The 17,142-nt window shown below is 45.0% G+C and overlaps 1 protein-coding gene across 1 annotated transcript in view; it reads left to right on the top strand.

Annotated features, from left to right (window-relative positions):
- Positions 1-17,142, top strand: part of SND1 (staphylococcal nuclease and tudor domain containing 1) — a 379,791-nt gene that overhangs the window by 199,953 nt on the left and 162,696 nt on the right. The window contains exons 13-14 of the mRNA XM_010975627.3: positions 514-624; positions 15,654-15,726. Of these exons, the coding sequence (XP_010973929.1) occupies positions 514-624; positions 15,654-15,726 (184 nt within the window). The remainder of the gene's footprint in view (positions 1-513; positions 625-15,653; positions 15,727-17,142) is intronic.

Here is a 17,142-nt window from a genome sequence, read left to right as displayed (position 1 = left end):
GTCAGGAGTTCCAATGAGAAGAGACACACTTTGAATGTTCCATGACACCAGCGTTTCTAACATTGCCAAACTGGAACACGGTATTTTCTAGTTGCAGGATAGGCCAGAAAGGAGATTTTGAGAAATTTAGGTCATGCTTTTATGCGCTTTGTTTTTTATCTGTGTGCCTGATACTTTAGAGCAGACTTTTCTTGAGGGTAGTGGCTTGTTTATAAGATTCTGTAAATAGCCCTGCCTAATGTGGGCTCTTGACAGATCTTTTCTGCTAGGTTGTATGTATAGATTGATAGAGCATCTGACTGTACTAACCAGAAAAATGCTGAGCTAGAGGACTTGATTATTCCACCTTTTATTTGGATTTCTAGCTTAGCAACTCATTGGTCTTGAAATCCTTGGCGTCTCCCTCCCTCTGGCAGGATGCGTTAAGACCTCCAGGTGCTAACCGTTATTATTTCTGTTGACTGAGTCCCATACACACCTTGAGTGCTCACTGACCTATCTTTTCTGTTGCAGAAACATCGCTGAGGCCCTTGTCAGCAAAGGTCTAGCCACGGTGATCAGATACCGGCAGGATGACGACCAGCGGTCCTCTCACTATGACGAACTGCTCGCTGCAGAAGCCAGGTGAGATGAATAATTATTAAAGTCAACTCCTGGGTTCCCACAGCCCCATGTTTTTCTTTCTTACTCTCCTGCCTGTCTCTGAGCGGAATGCGACAGAAAACAATGCACTGAGAAAGCTTGTGTTCCTTTATCATTCCAGGTGTTCCCCATTAAAAAAGGGTGGGGGGCTCGCTTCAAACTCACTGGGTAACCTTCAGTGTGCACACTTGGGCCTCCATTTTTTTTTGAAATCTGCAAAATAGGCCTCTGTTAAATACTGTCTTATGTAGATGTCGTGAAATGAATCACAGATGAGAAAGGACTTAGTGGGATATTCTTACCATCACCATCCCACCCTTCCCCGGGACTAGCAGTGACGCCCTGCTTCCAGGGCAGGACGTCTGCCTCAGGTCCCCACCTCCAGAGTCCTCTGCCCCACAGCCCTCATGTTCATCATCTCTCGACCTTTTGTTGTGTACAGCAGAAATGAAAACATTTATTAGGAAATGAGTTTGAGTTTCACACGTCTCACAGCTGGCAGGAGAGCATTCATGAGAAACCCTGTGACATTTTACTTTCGTCCTTCATCCCTGTGGCTGGTTGCCCCAAGGACACGTGTACTGCTCAGCAGTATTTCTTACCCGTGACATTCCTCAAGGCTCTCTCCCGGGAACTTCTGCCACTGGGCGGTGCTGGTCCTTGAGTGATTCCCAGACTTCCCAGGAAACAGCAAGAACACAGTGACAGTTGCCGGACTGCCTCGGACAGCTCCGCAGACTGTTTGGACTCAAAATACATCCATTGTTTCAAAGCATTTTCTGTGACCTGGGACTTAGTTTGTTCTAGAAGTTTGGTAATTGCCAGGTCTAATTGCTCTCCAGTTAGAGGAGGAATGAGTCTGAGTGCATGTCATCTGTGCTTTAAGCTTTGTCGCTGAAATCACCTCTCTTGCTCTTTGGCCCAGAACACTGCCCTGATATGTGACATTTACCTCTAACACCATCTCGCGTCCTGTTGAATAGGGCATCTATAGAATGTCGCACAGAATGTCAGCTAAGAAATCAGTCTGTCAGGCCGCTGTGGTTCTTTGGACTCTTTCTCATGGGCTTTTCCCAGCAGGATTTGCCTAGGACCTAATTCTTGAGCGCAAAGTTCAGTGTCTTTGGTTGTTTAAGGCTCATTAATGTCTAATATAAAATAATGATACATCATCCATAATTAGTGTTTCTCTTAATCCTTGCTCACTTCCTTTTCTTCTCTCCCTGCCTGTGTTATCACTAAGCCAGCTGGGCTGAAAGAACCCGTAGTGGGAAATGTGGCTTCACATCCCTAAGTACTATTTGATGATCTAACTGTTCTAGGAAACAGGCAGTGATTAGACTGGCCTTCAGTCCGCGCTGGGCATGCTCAGTCTGATCTGGAGGTAACTTGAAGAGGAGGTTGTGCAGCCCGAGAGTAGTAGGAGCACTTAGCAATACAGTGGGATCTAGACAGAGTCCCATTTTCCGCCTTGGGTTCACCCTGCCACTGGTGAATGTTTAATTCTGACAGGCGGGTAAGCATGAAAATAATTCGCCTGGCTGCTCTGGAAAGTGAGGCCACAACAAGCTCTCTTATTATGCTGTCGGAAGAAGCTATGTTGTGCTATAATGTTTAATGAGTATGCAGAGATAGTGAAGTTTTTTGGGTTTTAAGAAGAAAAAAAAAGCCTTTTTAGTCTGGTACTCCTTTTGAGCTGAAGGAATGTAACAAGATGCTTACCTGTTAAAGCAGTGAGCTGCCTAGAGATAACTGTGTTGAGCCATTGCTTCCAGACCAATGGTGGAAAAACTGGCTTTGGGGTCACGGCACTGTTGCGGGTTGAGTATACTGAGGGAAATTGAGCGTTTCCCCCAGCCAGTGTGAGGCAATGCTAGGAGGCGGTACACACCTCAGAATCGGGGGAGATGGCTGGCGTGAACCCAGAGCAGAGCTGTCAGCGAGCCCCAGGAAGGTGGCCCAGCGCTTTCTTCCAGATGCAAACCCCCAGCGAGGTGAATTAAGACTCGAGGAAGACCAGCACACTGGCCAGGTAGGAGTGGTGGCTTTGTAGCCATTGAAGAATATTTTCAGTGTGGAATGTCCCCTTTTCTGGAAAAATAATAAAGCCAACCTCTCTTCAAGACCACATCTCTTCTAACACGGCTTTGTTTTGCATTGACTTCGGTTTGAAGCCCTCAGTCCCCTGTGAGACACGCCCCGTGTTGCCCAAGCGTCTCTCTGTGCTTGTGCCGTGCTACAGCTTGTCAGAGCTCCTTTGACATGCTGCTTCGGCCCCTCATCCTGCCCGGCTGGAGGATATTATCTGAGTTTAGGGTGGTTTTCCCCTAGATAGATGAGCTGTGTTTTTTTCCAGTTGAACTCTGCCTTGTAATTTTATGTCCCCGTTGATGCGGTTCCTCCACCTCCCAGCTCAGTGTCCTCTGCAGATCTCATTAGCGAGTTGTTTACTCCTTCCCTCAGCCCTGAATAGAACCACTAAACAAGAATGGCTTTGGTGTTGACCCCAAGTCTCTTACCGCATGGACTGTCACTTAACTGTCTTTTGTTTAGCATCCTTCAGCCCCTTTTTAATCTTCAGTGATTGTGTACTGAACCCAGCCAATCTGAATTAATTTCCCAAGTAAAATTTCTTGAGGTGCTGTATCTAATGCTTTAGCAAAGGCCAAATTAATAACATCTGCTGTGTACATAGCAAGTCATTTATCCTGGAACTCTTTGGGTAAATAATAAACGGGGGAAGGTAACCTGGCAAGGCCAGCATTCTCATGAGTCCCTCCCCACAAGGATACTGATCCCAAGAGACTCCCCACAAGGATATTGATCCCAAGAGACTTCTTTGACCCCGACCCCTGGCTACCTGTTTTTCCCCTCTGGTTATCACCAGTGATATCAGCACTGGTGCGCAGTGCTCTTCCATTGACTTGGCTTTCCAGAGCACTGCTTGGCCATTAATCCTTTTAGAGAAACGTTGTAAGCTTTGGGGAAAGGGCAGCTTGTTAACTCGTCTGACTTTTCGGGTCAGCGCAGCTGCCTGCCCAGGACTTGACGAGCTTTCTCGGGGCGCTGTGGCCGCCACTTCCTCTGTGGGGAGGGGATGATCGGCCGGCCTTCCTCACATCATCTAATGGAGCTCAGGGAATGACATGTTAGGCGTGAGCAGGGAGACCAGGTGAGACAGGAGGGGAAGACAACCAGTTTGCAGTTGCCTGAATTCTCAAGCACATCCACTTGCCCACTAGAAATGGGCTCGGATGCTCTCGGCAGCTCTGTTCCGTGTGCCTGATCCTTGGCGGCGTCTTCATTCAGGTGCTTGTCAGCTTTTGGGAAACCCTCAATATACCTCAAACACAAGGTTCATGTAGAGGAAGCCACATCTTTTTTGTCTAAAAGAGAAATAAGCCGCTAGTTCCCAACAGGCACCCTGCCTTTCTGGTTCAGTTGTCTGTTATCAGCTGCCTCCTCCCTCCTTACCTTGTGTCCTGGCAAGATAAGGGTTTGGCACTTCTGTGTGTATTCTCCGGCCTCGCTTCTCTCGTGGGCTCCATTGAAAAGCCGTTGGTTGTGTCCCAGGCGTTGGTGAGCTCCATTGTGTGTCCTCCGTATTTTTAGTAAAGAGAACTTGGTGCACCTGACCCCACTTTTTGATGGCACTCGTAAACTTGGTCTCCCCTGTGTAGGGGCATCGTGTGGGCTCCTTAGGCAGTGTGTCACACCAGTTCTTTTCTGCACCATTCTAATTTTTCATCCCTATATTGACTTCCCAACGTTTCCGACTCTTGTTTGACTTCAGTATCTCTCAGCGGGTCTGCTGCTTTGTCTTGATAAGTGTTCTGAGCTAAAGGTGGGGCTTTTAACTTCTTCAGAGAGTCTCTTACATCCTCCTGAGATATTTCCAAGATACTGAGTTATTATGGGGACCCTTCTAATACTCTTAAGATGTTTCAAAATCTGTCAAGCTCTGTTCTGTGTATTTGGTGTAATACATTCTGTTTGATTTTAAACAGGCCAGAATGTGAATTCCCTTAGCATTCTAGAGATCTTCCTAATGGGCTTCTGTTGAGTTTGCTATGGACACTAAAGAGTAGTAGTGCTTGGAGTCTGATCAAAGCCTGGCTGTTTGCCTTGGACATCCTGACCTGGAGGATATCATCTGTGTTCATTTTCCAAAAGTTACCAATAACTTTATATTAACGTATACTATTCTAAGATTTTTTTGGAAAGCTATTAAAAATCTGTGGTTTGTTGCAGGAAAGCACAGAAGTTGGTGCTTTATTCCTTTAAAGCACCTTTTAATTCTAAGATTTTGTGATTTCAAGATAGGATGTATACATTCAGAAAAGAAACTGATGCTCCAGTTTTACTGTGAGAAAACGATTGTATTGAACAGTCTAGTGTCTGAGCAGATTTAATGAATTTAGATTCATTCTGGACATACATAATGAGGTCAGGGTTATCTTGGGAGAAGAGAAAAGGGCAGGCTCTCTTATCTTTTCCAGTACGTTCCCTTTCTTGCCCGGCGCACTGCAGATGAAGAAAACTAGTGTTATCCTCTGTTTCTGAGAGGCAAGCACAAGCCTGCCCCGTCTCCGCTCTTGCTCTGGCTTCCTGTCCTCCCAGGCCCTGCAGGGACTCATTTTTCTGATTGCGCGAACGTTGCAACCTCCCCTTCCTTTAAAAACAAAACCAACTAGCGCTCCTGCCTCGCTGACTTTCGCATCTCCAATCACCGAACCCTGTAAACATCGGTCCTTCATTAAAATCAGATCTCTCTTGTTCTTCCCAGCGTTTGACAGCACCCACCCTATTGTAGAATTCTCTGCTTAAACCTCTAGGAAATCTGTGTTGGCAGTTCCATCACAGACTTTGATCAGAAGGCTAAAACTTTTTGGTAACTCTTCCTTAGGCCAGTACCTGGAGTCTTTATAAAGAGGGAAACTGTTTCAGATAAGAATCTCTTGGTGACAGTTGCTGGGTCCTCAGTGGGCTTACCAACTGCCGGGAGCCTGTAGCAGTGAATTGAAAATGGCTTTTGTGTTTCTATTGAAGGACTTCCAGTGTCACTGGGAGAGAAGCGGGCTTGACCTCTACTCCTGATTCAGCCAGAGCAGCTCCACTCCCCCCCCTCCCCGGTTTATAGGGGAATTTCCCCCAAAAGTCAAATAGGCGGGGAGAAAAAAATGTCTTGTGCTTGAAAAAACACAAAACATTTTGGTAGGGTCTTTCCCATCTGTGCCTTCAGTTTAACCGGCATTTACAGTTCTGGTTACGAATAAAAGGTGAAGACTTACCAGCACTTTTTTGCACTCTTGTTTCCATTGCAAGACGTCAGCACTGCGGGTTTGACACAGTTCTGATTCGTTAAATGCCTTGGTATGAAGCAAGTTTCATCTCCCTGCCAGTCCTGTGAGGGAACAGGTGTTGAGCTTGGTCTGTGTTTTGAAGATTTCAGACTGATACCTCCTCTCAAAGTGTACAGACCACATGAGTTAACCATTTCTCCAAGAAAACAAATCATTCCTCTACCGGGGATAGTTGTTCAAGGCTGGTTTCTCTTGCACGTGATGGCAAGAGACTCCCATTTTCTGGAGTGTACCCTGGGTCCCAGGCTTTGGGGACAATGGTGGTGAAGAAAAAAGAACAGACTCGAGCCTTGACAGAGCATGCCACCTCGGAGGGACACACGTTGAACAACTGGACTGGAGCCTCTGGGTGTTGCTGTTTCTCCTGTTCTCTTTTCTTACCTGTTTTCATAGCCCCTCCTCCTCCTCTTTTCTCTCTCTGCATTAGTAACACTACCTGCCTTACATCTTTTTTATTTCGTCTCTCATTTCTATTAAATTGTCCCATGAGGGCATCTCCCTGAAATTCATTTCTTCCATCCAGCCTCTGTTCTTCTCAACAGTTTAATGGTCCAGCTTTAAATAAACCAAGAGTTCTCACTTTCGATCTAATGACCTGAACAAGTGAAAATTCTCTTTGAATAAAACTAGACCCTACTGAATACTGTTAAAAACAGAACTGTAATTTGACTTTTTTCTCCATCCTTGGCTGTTGAATCGTAGATTCCTGTCACGCCAGGGTATGGGTGGGTTTTTGGAGCTCAAGCGTTCTAGAAAGCTGGAGCTGGGTGATGAGCTTCTGCCCTCTTCACCCAGCTGCACTGCATCCTGCCAGCACCAGAGGGGAGGCTGTTCCTCCTCTCCAGGATGCTAACGGCTTCTGTTCTTCCTCAGCCCCGCTCGGCCTGGGGCTTACAGTTAGGTGGCACAGCCAGGAGGTTGCCAACGGGATTCAGCACGTGCCAGTGTGGGGGGTTTCACTGCTGGGGAGAGGGCTAGATCAGCTATCGCAAGGGGATGTGATAACAGGAAAATGCATTAAAAGAGCTGGTGCTGGGAAGTGATTTGACACTACAGCTGAATGTGGGGAAATTTAGCTTTTCTCTTTCTTCGGAAAAGATGATGCACTCAACATCCAAATAGCAGTAATCAATCTGCATTTAAGGCAGCACAAATGGCCACTTCTGGAGAGCTGTATAATATCTCCATTTCCAAATAGTTTTCTCTTTCAGGATATTAAGAGAATCTATTCGCTCTTTACCCCATATTTCTTCCCCACCCCCAGTTCCATCTGATACAACTCAAGCTGTGAGACTTGGGTTTGGGGTGAAGTTGGAACCCATTAGCGCTTATGTTGTACACAAGATACTATAGGTCATTCTGTAGGTCATGGTCAAATAATGAACTTCTTCTTGCCCGATACTGTCTGTAATTATTAGTCTGCGCTGGTTGTACTCCTTCAGAGGAAGTTATTCTAGACTAATCTTCCTTGATAACTTGGTTTTTTCCGCAGCGCACCCCACCCCCACCCTGTTCATCTGTCCAGAGCCCCTTGTCCATTCTCTGCAATCTTACTCCTCTCACCCGAGAGGCTGTTGCTCCTTTCACAAAACCCCAAAATATCTGAGGTTTCAAAATATATTTCAAATGTATTTTTGAACATTCGAAGATTACATTAGAAGATTCTCATACTAGGAATATAATTTTAATTCAAAATAAATTATGTCAATAAAATGATAACCCGTGACTTTTTTTTGAATGTCTCATAACTTGACTCCCTTAACCACTGGTTCCCACAGTATGGTCCCAAGACCAGCAACCTCATTGTCACTTGGGAACTTGCTAGAAAAGTGAATTCTCAGATCTCCCCACATCATCCCTCACCCAGACCAGAACCCAGAACCAAAAAGTCTGGGGTTGAGTTCCGGCAGTCTCTTCAGGCAATTCTGATGCACATTAAAATTTGAGAACCACTGCCCCAAATAATTCATGTCCGCTGTTTAAAAAAAAATCAAAATGTGTATCCTTTTTGTGGTACATTAATTGAATAATTGGAATTACAATTGTGATTATAGGCAGTGGAGAATAAGGTATGGAATGGATGAGCTTTGGATCTCTGGATTCCCTCCCGGCCATACTTGTTCCTCACCAAGCCTTCCCTTTGACCCCTCTCTCATTCATGGCTCCTTAACTAAATTCCTTCTAAGTAGCCTCCACCAGCTCTTGGCTAATTTCATGCAAAATCATCTTGAGGGTTGCTGTGCTTCCTTGATGTGCCTCATCTGCAGTGTCAGGTGGCTGAGTGGGTCAGAGAGCTGAGTCTCTATTACAGATACACTTAGCCTACTTCTGCTTTAATCCTTAGAAATCTCTCAGGAGATCTGTAGTTCAAATAATTAATCACTGATACATCAATGCACAGAATTTTATAGCTACTTGTGAAGGGGAAATCTTCATAGATTTCTCTCATTTATAGGATTCTTTGCATCTAAATTTCTTGTAAACTCCCTCATGCACACATTATCCCCTAAGCTGCCCCCGACTCCCCTCCTCCAGCTTTGGGCCCAGAAGTTGAGAAGGCTTACTTCCCAAGTCTCTTGCTTCTGCATCAAGTTCGGAGAGCCAAATCTCTAGCAGACAGCTCTAAGCCTTTTCCAGCAGGTCCCGGTAAATGTACTCACTTAGAAAAACAGTTTTCCAAAAAGTAAGTCTGTTGCATCTTTTGACTGAGTAAAAAGCATTAAAATTTTCTCTGATTTGTTCATTTTACAGTAACAAATATTTTATCAGGCGCATTGATATATAAAAACAAAAATGCATGGTCTAATGAGGATTTGTATGAGCAAGTTTGGATTGCAACAATAATTATAAGCATAGAGGTATAAGTGGGTCTCTGGGATGTGTGGGAAAAGGGCACCTAAGTTGAAGGGTTTATCCACAGAGTCCACGAGGCACGGCTTATTCTATCTGGGGTGCCTTGGGGAAGGGAGGTGGAAAACGGAATAGTGCTTTGCTGACTTATGACCAGCCGTTCCACTTGTATGAATTTATTCTAAGGAATAAATAGTGGAGGTGCCTAACAGTTCATTTAAGAGTTCTTCCTTGTGGCATTATTTATAGTACTGGAAGTATTATACTGGAATATTACATTCACATAAGTATCTAGCAATATGCAATTGATTAAATTATGGAATGTGCATCCATGTTATGGATATATGTGCAGCTATTAAAAATGATGTTTAAAAAAGAACTAGTAACATAAAGAAGTGTTCCTTTAGTTATTTCTGGGAGAAAAAAAGGGCTCCAAAACTTCACCCACTATTTTCTTCAAGTGTAAGTAGGTGGGTATGTATGTATAAACACTTAGAAATTATGTTAATGATGTGGAATAGAATTATGGATCATTCCTTCCCCCACTTTTCTTCTGGGCCTGAATTGTCTTGGTGATCAGGACATGAAAAAAGCATAAGACCAGTGACATTGGGGCAGTTTTGAGCTATCGTTGCTGCTAATCTCATCTTTCTCTGAGACCTTGTCCTCTCAAGAAGCCTTTAGACTGGCACTGGCCGTTTCTGCCTGGCTCTAGGAGTCCTTTGGTCCAAATCTAAGACATGGTTTGCTTGTGTTTCTCATCAGTCTAGTACTGGGCTGCCTCTCTTCTCTGGTGGTTCTCTGCCGCGGAGTTGGGTCCGCCCCCTCCTTACCTGAGCACTGTGGATCTGTCAGACGTGGCGCTATAGCATGTGTCTTTGTTTGGTCTTGTGTTAGTTTTAGATGAGGTGATGACCTCAAGTTCCTTGTTGTTTGCTTCAATGCCTCATAATACCTCCTGACTCATTAGTCTGCCCACCTTGCCTTGACTGTAGGACTCAATTTCCTCCTTTCTAGTCTGTGTACTCTCCATCTTTTCTGTCTTAGCAGTAATTCTGATATGCAGCATTGAAAATTCAGCTGCATAATCTTGGCACCTCCACCTACCATTGTGTACCTGTGTCTTATTTTCTGAGGGTCAGGACCCTGTAGCTTCCTCCAGTTGCCAAGGAATCAGTAAAAGGGCCAAAGGAAGCTGCTGTCCTTTCTCTGTTACCTGTGTTGGGTTCATGCTGAAACCCTGTATTCATCAATGTGATCTAAAACACGGCGAGTGGTCCTTTAGAAGTTAGGAAGTTATTCACTCTTTGTTCTGCTTTTTAACCTTTTCTGTTGGAATTATGTCCCTTTCTCCTTAGTCACTTATCCTGTGTTACCTGGTAGGTGTTCCGGATGATCCTACCACTTGGTTCTGTTTTGTTTCTTGTGGGGGCCAGAGCTCTGCTCCCGCTCCCTGCCGTTGAGACCGTTGACCACCTCCTCTAGGTCTAGGAGACTTGATGGAGGGGAGTGTGAGGCTCTGGTTCTTCGTGCACATCTGCGTCTGCTCAGCGGCCCGGCTTCAAGCTCTTCCGCCTTGCACCCCTCCAAGTAGCAAGACCAAGATGTCTGTGACCTGGGGCGTGTATCAAACACCTGTGCCTCCAGGAGAGCCATACACTCCCCTCTTGTGCCTCCCCTCACATTGGCACTGCCCGTGCCTCCGATTTGAAATACCCTTAGCACTCTGCACTAGTCACCCGGCTTTTGTTCAGCTTTACTAGATACACAGTAGCTGAACTAGATGACCGTAAGTTTATAACTATGTGAATATAGCTCTATGTTAAATACCATGACAGATATTAAGGACAGCATCCTAACCCTCAAGGGGCCCATAGTCTAGCTGTAGAAGTAAAGATGAACACATGATACAGTTTGAAAGTACCACATTGCCGTTCATAATTACATTCGTGCACACATTCACACATATCATTCTACGTTCATAGCCTTCAAACTGCCCCTCACCTAGGACCTCAGGTTACAAATTCCCGGGCAACAACTGTTCTATGATTGTGGTTTGGTTATGGCTGCAGATGAGCTGTCATTCTTTTCTTCCTCCAGCGTGGCTCTATAAAGACAGTGTAGTGGATAACTTGCACGTAGGGGGCATGTAGAAAATGGACCTAACTGGATTAGAAGGAGTAATGTGGAAATCATGGGAAGACATAAACTGGGGTCCGTGACAGCTAAGCATTATACTTTCCACTTGATGTCACAGGCTGGTGGTCTTTGTTATGGATTTAAGTAGGGGAAAAAAATGATTAGAAATAGATTTTTGTGGAGAAGTCATGGAGCAGTGGTGTGCGCTGTCGAAAGGGACTGAGTGAATTTGGTTAAAATACTCCTGAGGTTACCTTGGAATAAGTTGGTGAGGGCCTGGCCCAAGAGGGTAACAGAAGAGCGAAGTGAGCACAATTAGGAAGGAAAAAAGTTTTGGATGTAGGCAGTGAATTAGAAGCAGAGTTAAGGGACACTTTGGTTCCTGGTTACCAAGACTGTGTTGTTAAAGGGAAGCTGGATTCAGGGGCTCCTGATCTCAGCTCTGGAGCCTCCCTGGCTTCGTCATTCCCTGCTGCCGCTGTTGTGTACTTTCCATCACTTTCTTTAGATCCCTTTTATGTATGAAAGTGGTTCTTTCTGCGAAACTCTGTTGGAGTTCCCATTCGCCAGAACAATTCATATATGTAATTCTACTCCTGTTTTAGGTTAGCTAATAGATACTCCCAGCATCTGAAGTGAAGCTCACTTACGTCACCAGGTTAAGAATTTCTCATAGGACAACTATTTTAGGATTGGGGTACGGTTAGGTCTCACTGTACATTCTTTGAATTTTTTCTGTAAAACCTTTTCTGTAAAAGGTTTCACAAAACCTTTTGTTCAGAATAACAGCCTACCATCATTGAATTGGAATTAAGATCATGGCCTCTTTGTTGGCACAAGATGAACTGGTGACACATAATGTCATTGGTACTAAGGCTTCTGCCTTGGAGAGGGAGGTTTTTCTCCTGCGCAAGGGACCCCAAAACCTATTTTAGGTTGTAGGTTATAATGTTTACTCTATAGAGCAAACTCTTTGCATTAAGAGTGCTGGATTGTCATCCTGTTGTGCTAAGGTAGCAGGGCGATCTCCCTTTAACAGCACCCTTGTCTGCCTTTGCAGAGTTGATGGTTCTGTCTTCTAGTGGGAAGGCAGTAGCATCTCACACAGGAGGATTTCAGACTTTGTTGTTTAAAGAAAGAGTTTTCCGGTGATCTGAATGAGGTTCCTCTCATGTGCTGTAGCTTTTAGAAACAACCTAGAAACCTGAGTTTTCGTCCGTCTCCTTCACTGATATCTCTTTGTGTGTATGTGGCCGGAGCCTCACTTTTCCTGGCGGATGATGATTTCTGTCCATTATTGACACTGCTGGTCTTTTCCATCTTTGTAATGCGGCTCCTGGGAGGAGAAAGCCTCAGTGAGGAGCAGGCTGTGTTCTGCCCCACTGCTTCCTTTCTCCTGGCTGGCCGGAGCTCCAGCCTGCCTTTGTGAGAAAGCAGCTATTAAGCAGACACAGCAGGCGAAGTTGAGAAGTCGGGAGTTTCATTCCCTGCCTAATGAAAAGAGATGTGGCGCTGTGGAGGCAGCCTCCTGCAGGAAGTGCGGGGAGGGGAGTCTCTGTTTGCTCTGTGGAGCAGGCATCAGTGGAAGCAAACCTGCCACCTGGCTTACCCTCCCAGGTCCCAAAGACAGCTCCCCAGACATATCCCACTGTAAACTGGGTTATGTCAGATGCAAGGGGAGCCCCACCGAGAAATCATGGCAAGACACCAGGACCAGGATCTCCACGTTTTCATTTTCCATAAATACAACTGGTAATAGGCAGTCGTGTCATGTATGGATGCTTACGTCCTGAAACAAAGGTGTATATTGTATTCCTGTTGGCAAAGCACTGTGGTAAGCCTGCCACTCATGTTTGTTCCTCACCTCTTTGAGAGGCAAACATGAATTTCTACACCAGCAGTTCCCCCAGGTACTCTCTCAAGGAGAAGCCCTTGCTGTGGCCTCGTATCAGGCTGGAGGAGGTTTTCTGGGGATGTCTTGACACGGGGAGGGAGACCCCAGCTGGTGTGTTAGACCATTGAGCTCACTGCCCTGAGATCCCTCACACGTGGCGGCCGGGGTCCAGTGTACCACTTACGCTTCAGAGTGCTTCCTGGGTGGGCGTCGTTTGTACTTAGTGTGTACAGATTATTAACTCTCAATTTTGTCTCTATTTGGGTAAGAGCTAACAGTAAGAACTATTTCTCAGTCTGTATATGGTGCTCCTTCATGAATGTGTTTGAAATTTAGATAGCAGTCATATCTAAAGTATGAAAAGATGGGGGGAGGGGGTGGGAAGGGACAGACTGGGAGTTCTAGATTTATAGATACTGACAGGTATATATAGAATAGATAAACAAGTTTATACTGTATAGCCCAGGGAAATATATTTAAGATCTTGTAGTAGCTCATGGTGAAAAAGAATATGAAAACAAATATATGTATATTCATGTATGACTGAAAAATTGTGCTGTACCCCAGAAATTGACATAACATTGTAAACTGACTATAACTCAATAAAAAAAAAAGATATGAAAAGATGATGTCTTTGAAGGTTTTTCCAGAATTAATGCCTGAATGCAAATAAGTATCTAGTGATACTCATTCTTAGGAATAAGGTAAACATAATTTTTTTTCCTTAATATTTAGACAGTTTTACAGAATTCCAGTCTGTCTCAGATGTCACATGTTTACTGTGATCCATGCTGTCTGCTTCAGGATGTTTTGTTTTTCTCCTTTGGGTAGCGTGTTTAATCTTGGTGAAGGCCTGGATTTCTGCTTCTGGCACAGAGCTACTTTGGGGTCACAGAGAAAAAAGCAGAGTTTCAGTTTACCACCTCACTGCTTCTTCCTTGAGAGCCTGTTTTCTGTCTTACTGCTCAGGCCCGTTCTTTTTCCCTCGTAATATATGAGATGCTCTCCAGCCCCCAGGAAAGGCCGGGAGTTCAGCAGTGTTCTCACATGAACCGTCTGTTTATTGAGCAGGTCCATTTGTTTTGGTTGTCCTCATTGTTAGAACAGGATAAGGCTGTAGGCAGTTTTTGCCCCCACAGGACCTGCAGAAAGCTTAGCTGGCCTTGCCTTGAAGAAAGCTGAGTTAGAATCAGGGTAGCAGTGAGCTTAACTTGCCTCTCAAAGGCTTTATTCCTAAGGCTACACCTTCGAGTTTATAGTAGCAAAAGAGAGAGGGCCTGTTGTTGGCAGAGGAGGCTGTAGAAACTGGACACAAGGCAGGGTATCCAGAGGGCTTTGAGAGGTGGGGGAGTTGGAGTTACTGTTAGCTTGCAAACCTGAAGGGACCAGGGGCTAAACCTCAAGAGTCAGCACTGGTCCATGATCAGCATCAGACTCCCTACATTGACAAATCACTGGACTAAAATTAAACGGGAAATTCTGACCCCCTTGGAATTTCTAAAACTGAAGCCTTTGATTCAAATCCAGGAGGAACCATGGGATTCGAGAAACTTGAAATAGCAGTTCAGATTGGAGTGTGTGGATGATTTTTTTTTTTCTTGTTAATCCTGTACTTTAACTTCTTACTCTCATCCTGGAATGGAAACTAGGTGGTAAGTGTTTTGTTTGTTTATCATTTCTGAACAGAGGACGTTTCAAATCAGTTGAGTGAGAGACAGTTCCCCTACGTGGGGAGTGATGGAAGAAATGACTGCTCCACTTTGCACTGAGCAACACCTGCCCGGTTTGGTTTGTAAATTTGATCCAGAAAGTTAGGATCTTTACTTCTGGTCATTAAGTGGAGCCTGAGTGGGGAGAATGTCAGAATGTGAGAGCCTGACATGCTGAGTCTAGTCTGAGCTGTTTACCTGTTTTCTACAATTTGGAAAGTCTGGCTCATGGAGCAGGTACATTCTTGAGTCTCTTTCTCAATCTCCTTACACAGCGGCATCCCCTGCTTGGGTCTGCAGGCTGGCAGTGCACACGGAGGTCTCATCTAATAGCAGAGTGACTTGGTGATGTACCTGTCAGCTTTGATTCTGTGGTCCTTCATTGTTACTTGCGTGATCATGTCCCTGAAGCTACCACTCAAGGGATTCGGAGTTAAAAGGTCGGAGGTTGGAACCAGCCACCTACTGATCGGACATGTGGCGGAGTCCCAGAGTCCCCAGCTAAGCCCAGTGTCATTACAACCTGAGACTGATCGAAAATGAGGCTTAATGTCAGTTGTGTAGCCTTGGCTAATTTTTTTCTCCTACTATTAAAAATATTTTTCTATACACTCTTGATTCATTCAAGGCAACTTATCTTTTTACCTGGAGGGAACTTATTTCCATTCAAATTGGTGTGGCTACATATTTTGCGTTGGAAACGTTTCGTGTGATTAACCACGGAAAGAAACATTATTACTTGTGTTCCTTAGGAACGTGCTCTTCCAACTGATTCTTTTGTGCCTGGAACAATGCCTTTCATTTGGAAACAAGTTCAGGAGCTCTCTCTGATTTCCAGGCACACTGTTAACCGAAACTAGCGACCAAGTCATGGTAACTGGGCTTCGGAGAGCAGGCTGGTACCCTCCCCTCCGCCAAATGCTCAGCAGTATGCCCTGGGTGGTCCATACACCCACTGGACCGACCTCTCTCCTTGCCCCTTTCTCCCACCCCCTTTACCCCTTCCTAGTGTGATTTGTATTTCATTGGGCTTTTTTTTTTTTTCTTCCTTTACAGAGCTATTAAGAATGGCAAAGGATTGCATAGCAAGAAGGAAGTGCCTATCCACCGCGTCGCAGACATATCTGGGGTAAGTTGTGTCCCTGAATGGAGCTGTGTGGCTCGGAGGCGCCAGGAGCTTGGCTGCTCATTCACTAAAGGACTTCAGCTTATGTGTTTTCTGTAGCTCGTTTGTTTTCAGGCACTGAATGTGAATTTTTCCAGGGCTTCTGCTAATGCATCTATAAAGAATCTCTGTTTTATATTCTGAGAAAACAGAATTTAAACTAGAGTATAAAACCTCCTAGCTCGAACTTTTACTGTGTTGCTTTTCCAGTTTCTTATTATCGTGAGTTAAAAGATATTTCTTTCACGTTGTATTAGAATGAAATTACCTTAGGGGAAAAAAAATCCCTGTTTAATTCTATGACTAGAAAGTGTTATTGGAAAAAAGGTCAAATACAGGTTTTAGGACAAGTTTAAGAATTAATCCTAATTAAAAATTAATCCCTAATTAAGGAGAAATATGTGAGCCTCCTCTGAGCTAACAGTTATATGGGTTGGTCTTGAAGAATAGATGGTGCAGATACCTTTGAGCTTCTGAAAAGCTGTGTTTAAAGGACTCTTTAGTGAGGAGAACGATACCCTTGCACATTTAGGAACTCTTCTGGCTGAATTAGATACTTTTGTTAGTTGAGAATAGGTTTATTCATTTATTCAGCAAGTATCTGAGTGCCTGCTGTGCCTGGAGCTGCTTCAGGCACTGAGAGTATAACAGTGAACAAAACTCAAGTCCCTACCTGCAAGGGGGAAGGGAGACAATAGCATTGTCAGGCAGCTGCCTCGAGAGAAATAGAACCAACTAAGGTGATAACGAGGCTTCAGGTGTTGGTTTTGATCAGGTGGCCAGGGGATGCTCACGGGCTGTTCCTGGGACATACACCATCCAGTTCAGCTCTCATGTCGCTAATGGGTGAGGAGGGGCTGCCGGTCATATGTAGGGAAGAGCACATAGCCCAGGGGAGGTGACAGAGGAAGGACTAGTAAACCTCAGCTTGGACACTTGAGCTTGCCTTGGGCTCTAAGAAGAAAATAGTACCGTAAACAAAAACAGCTAGAGCCGAGCTGAGCCTGGGGCAGCGATGAATTCTGTGTATTGTGTTGTTACATTGTGTCCCTGAGCCTGGCTGCTGGCCGGTTGTGCCTTGTGGTGACTTACAGACCCGTCTGGCCAGCTCTCCCTGGCCTAGCTGTGGTGCCCCCTGTTGGGTTTCAGCACTGAGCTTCCTTGTAGCTGAGCGTTGTGAGAAGCCCAGAAACCTGTTGCTAATGGCCTTTGAGCCACAGATCACTCAGTTGTATCTACCAAGGCTCCTGGTTAACGGGTGACTCTCCCAGCATGCTGCTGTCAGGCCGCGTTTCTCTGTGGTCTCCGGGCTAAATTACTGTTCACGTAGCTATTAATTTCTGTATGTATCTGCTGTGACATGCTCAGCCATATTTTCCT

This window comes from Camelus dromedarius, chromosome 7 (assembly GCF_036321535.1).
Source record: "Camelus dromedarius isolate mCamDro1 chromosome 7, mCamDro1.pat, whole genome shotgun sequence".
In the NCBI taxonomy this organism is placed as follows: Eukaryota; Metazoa; Chordata; class Mammalia; order Artiodactyla; family Camelidae; genus Camelus; species Camelus dromedarius.
This window is presented reverse-complemented; position numbering and strand designations above follow the sequence as displayed.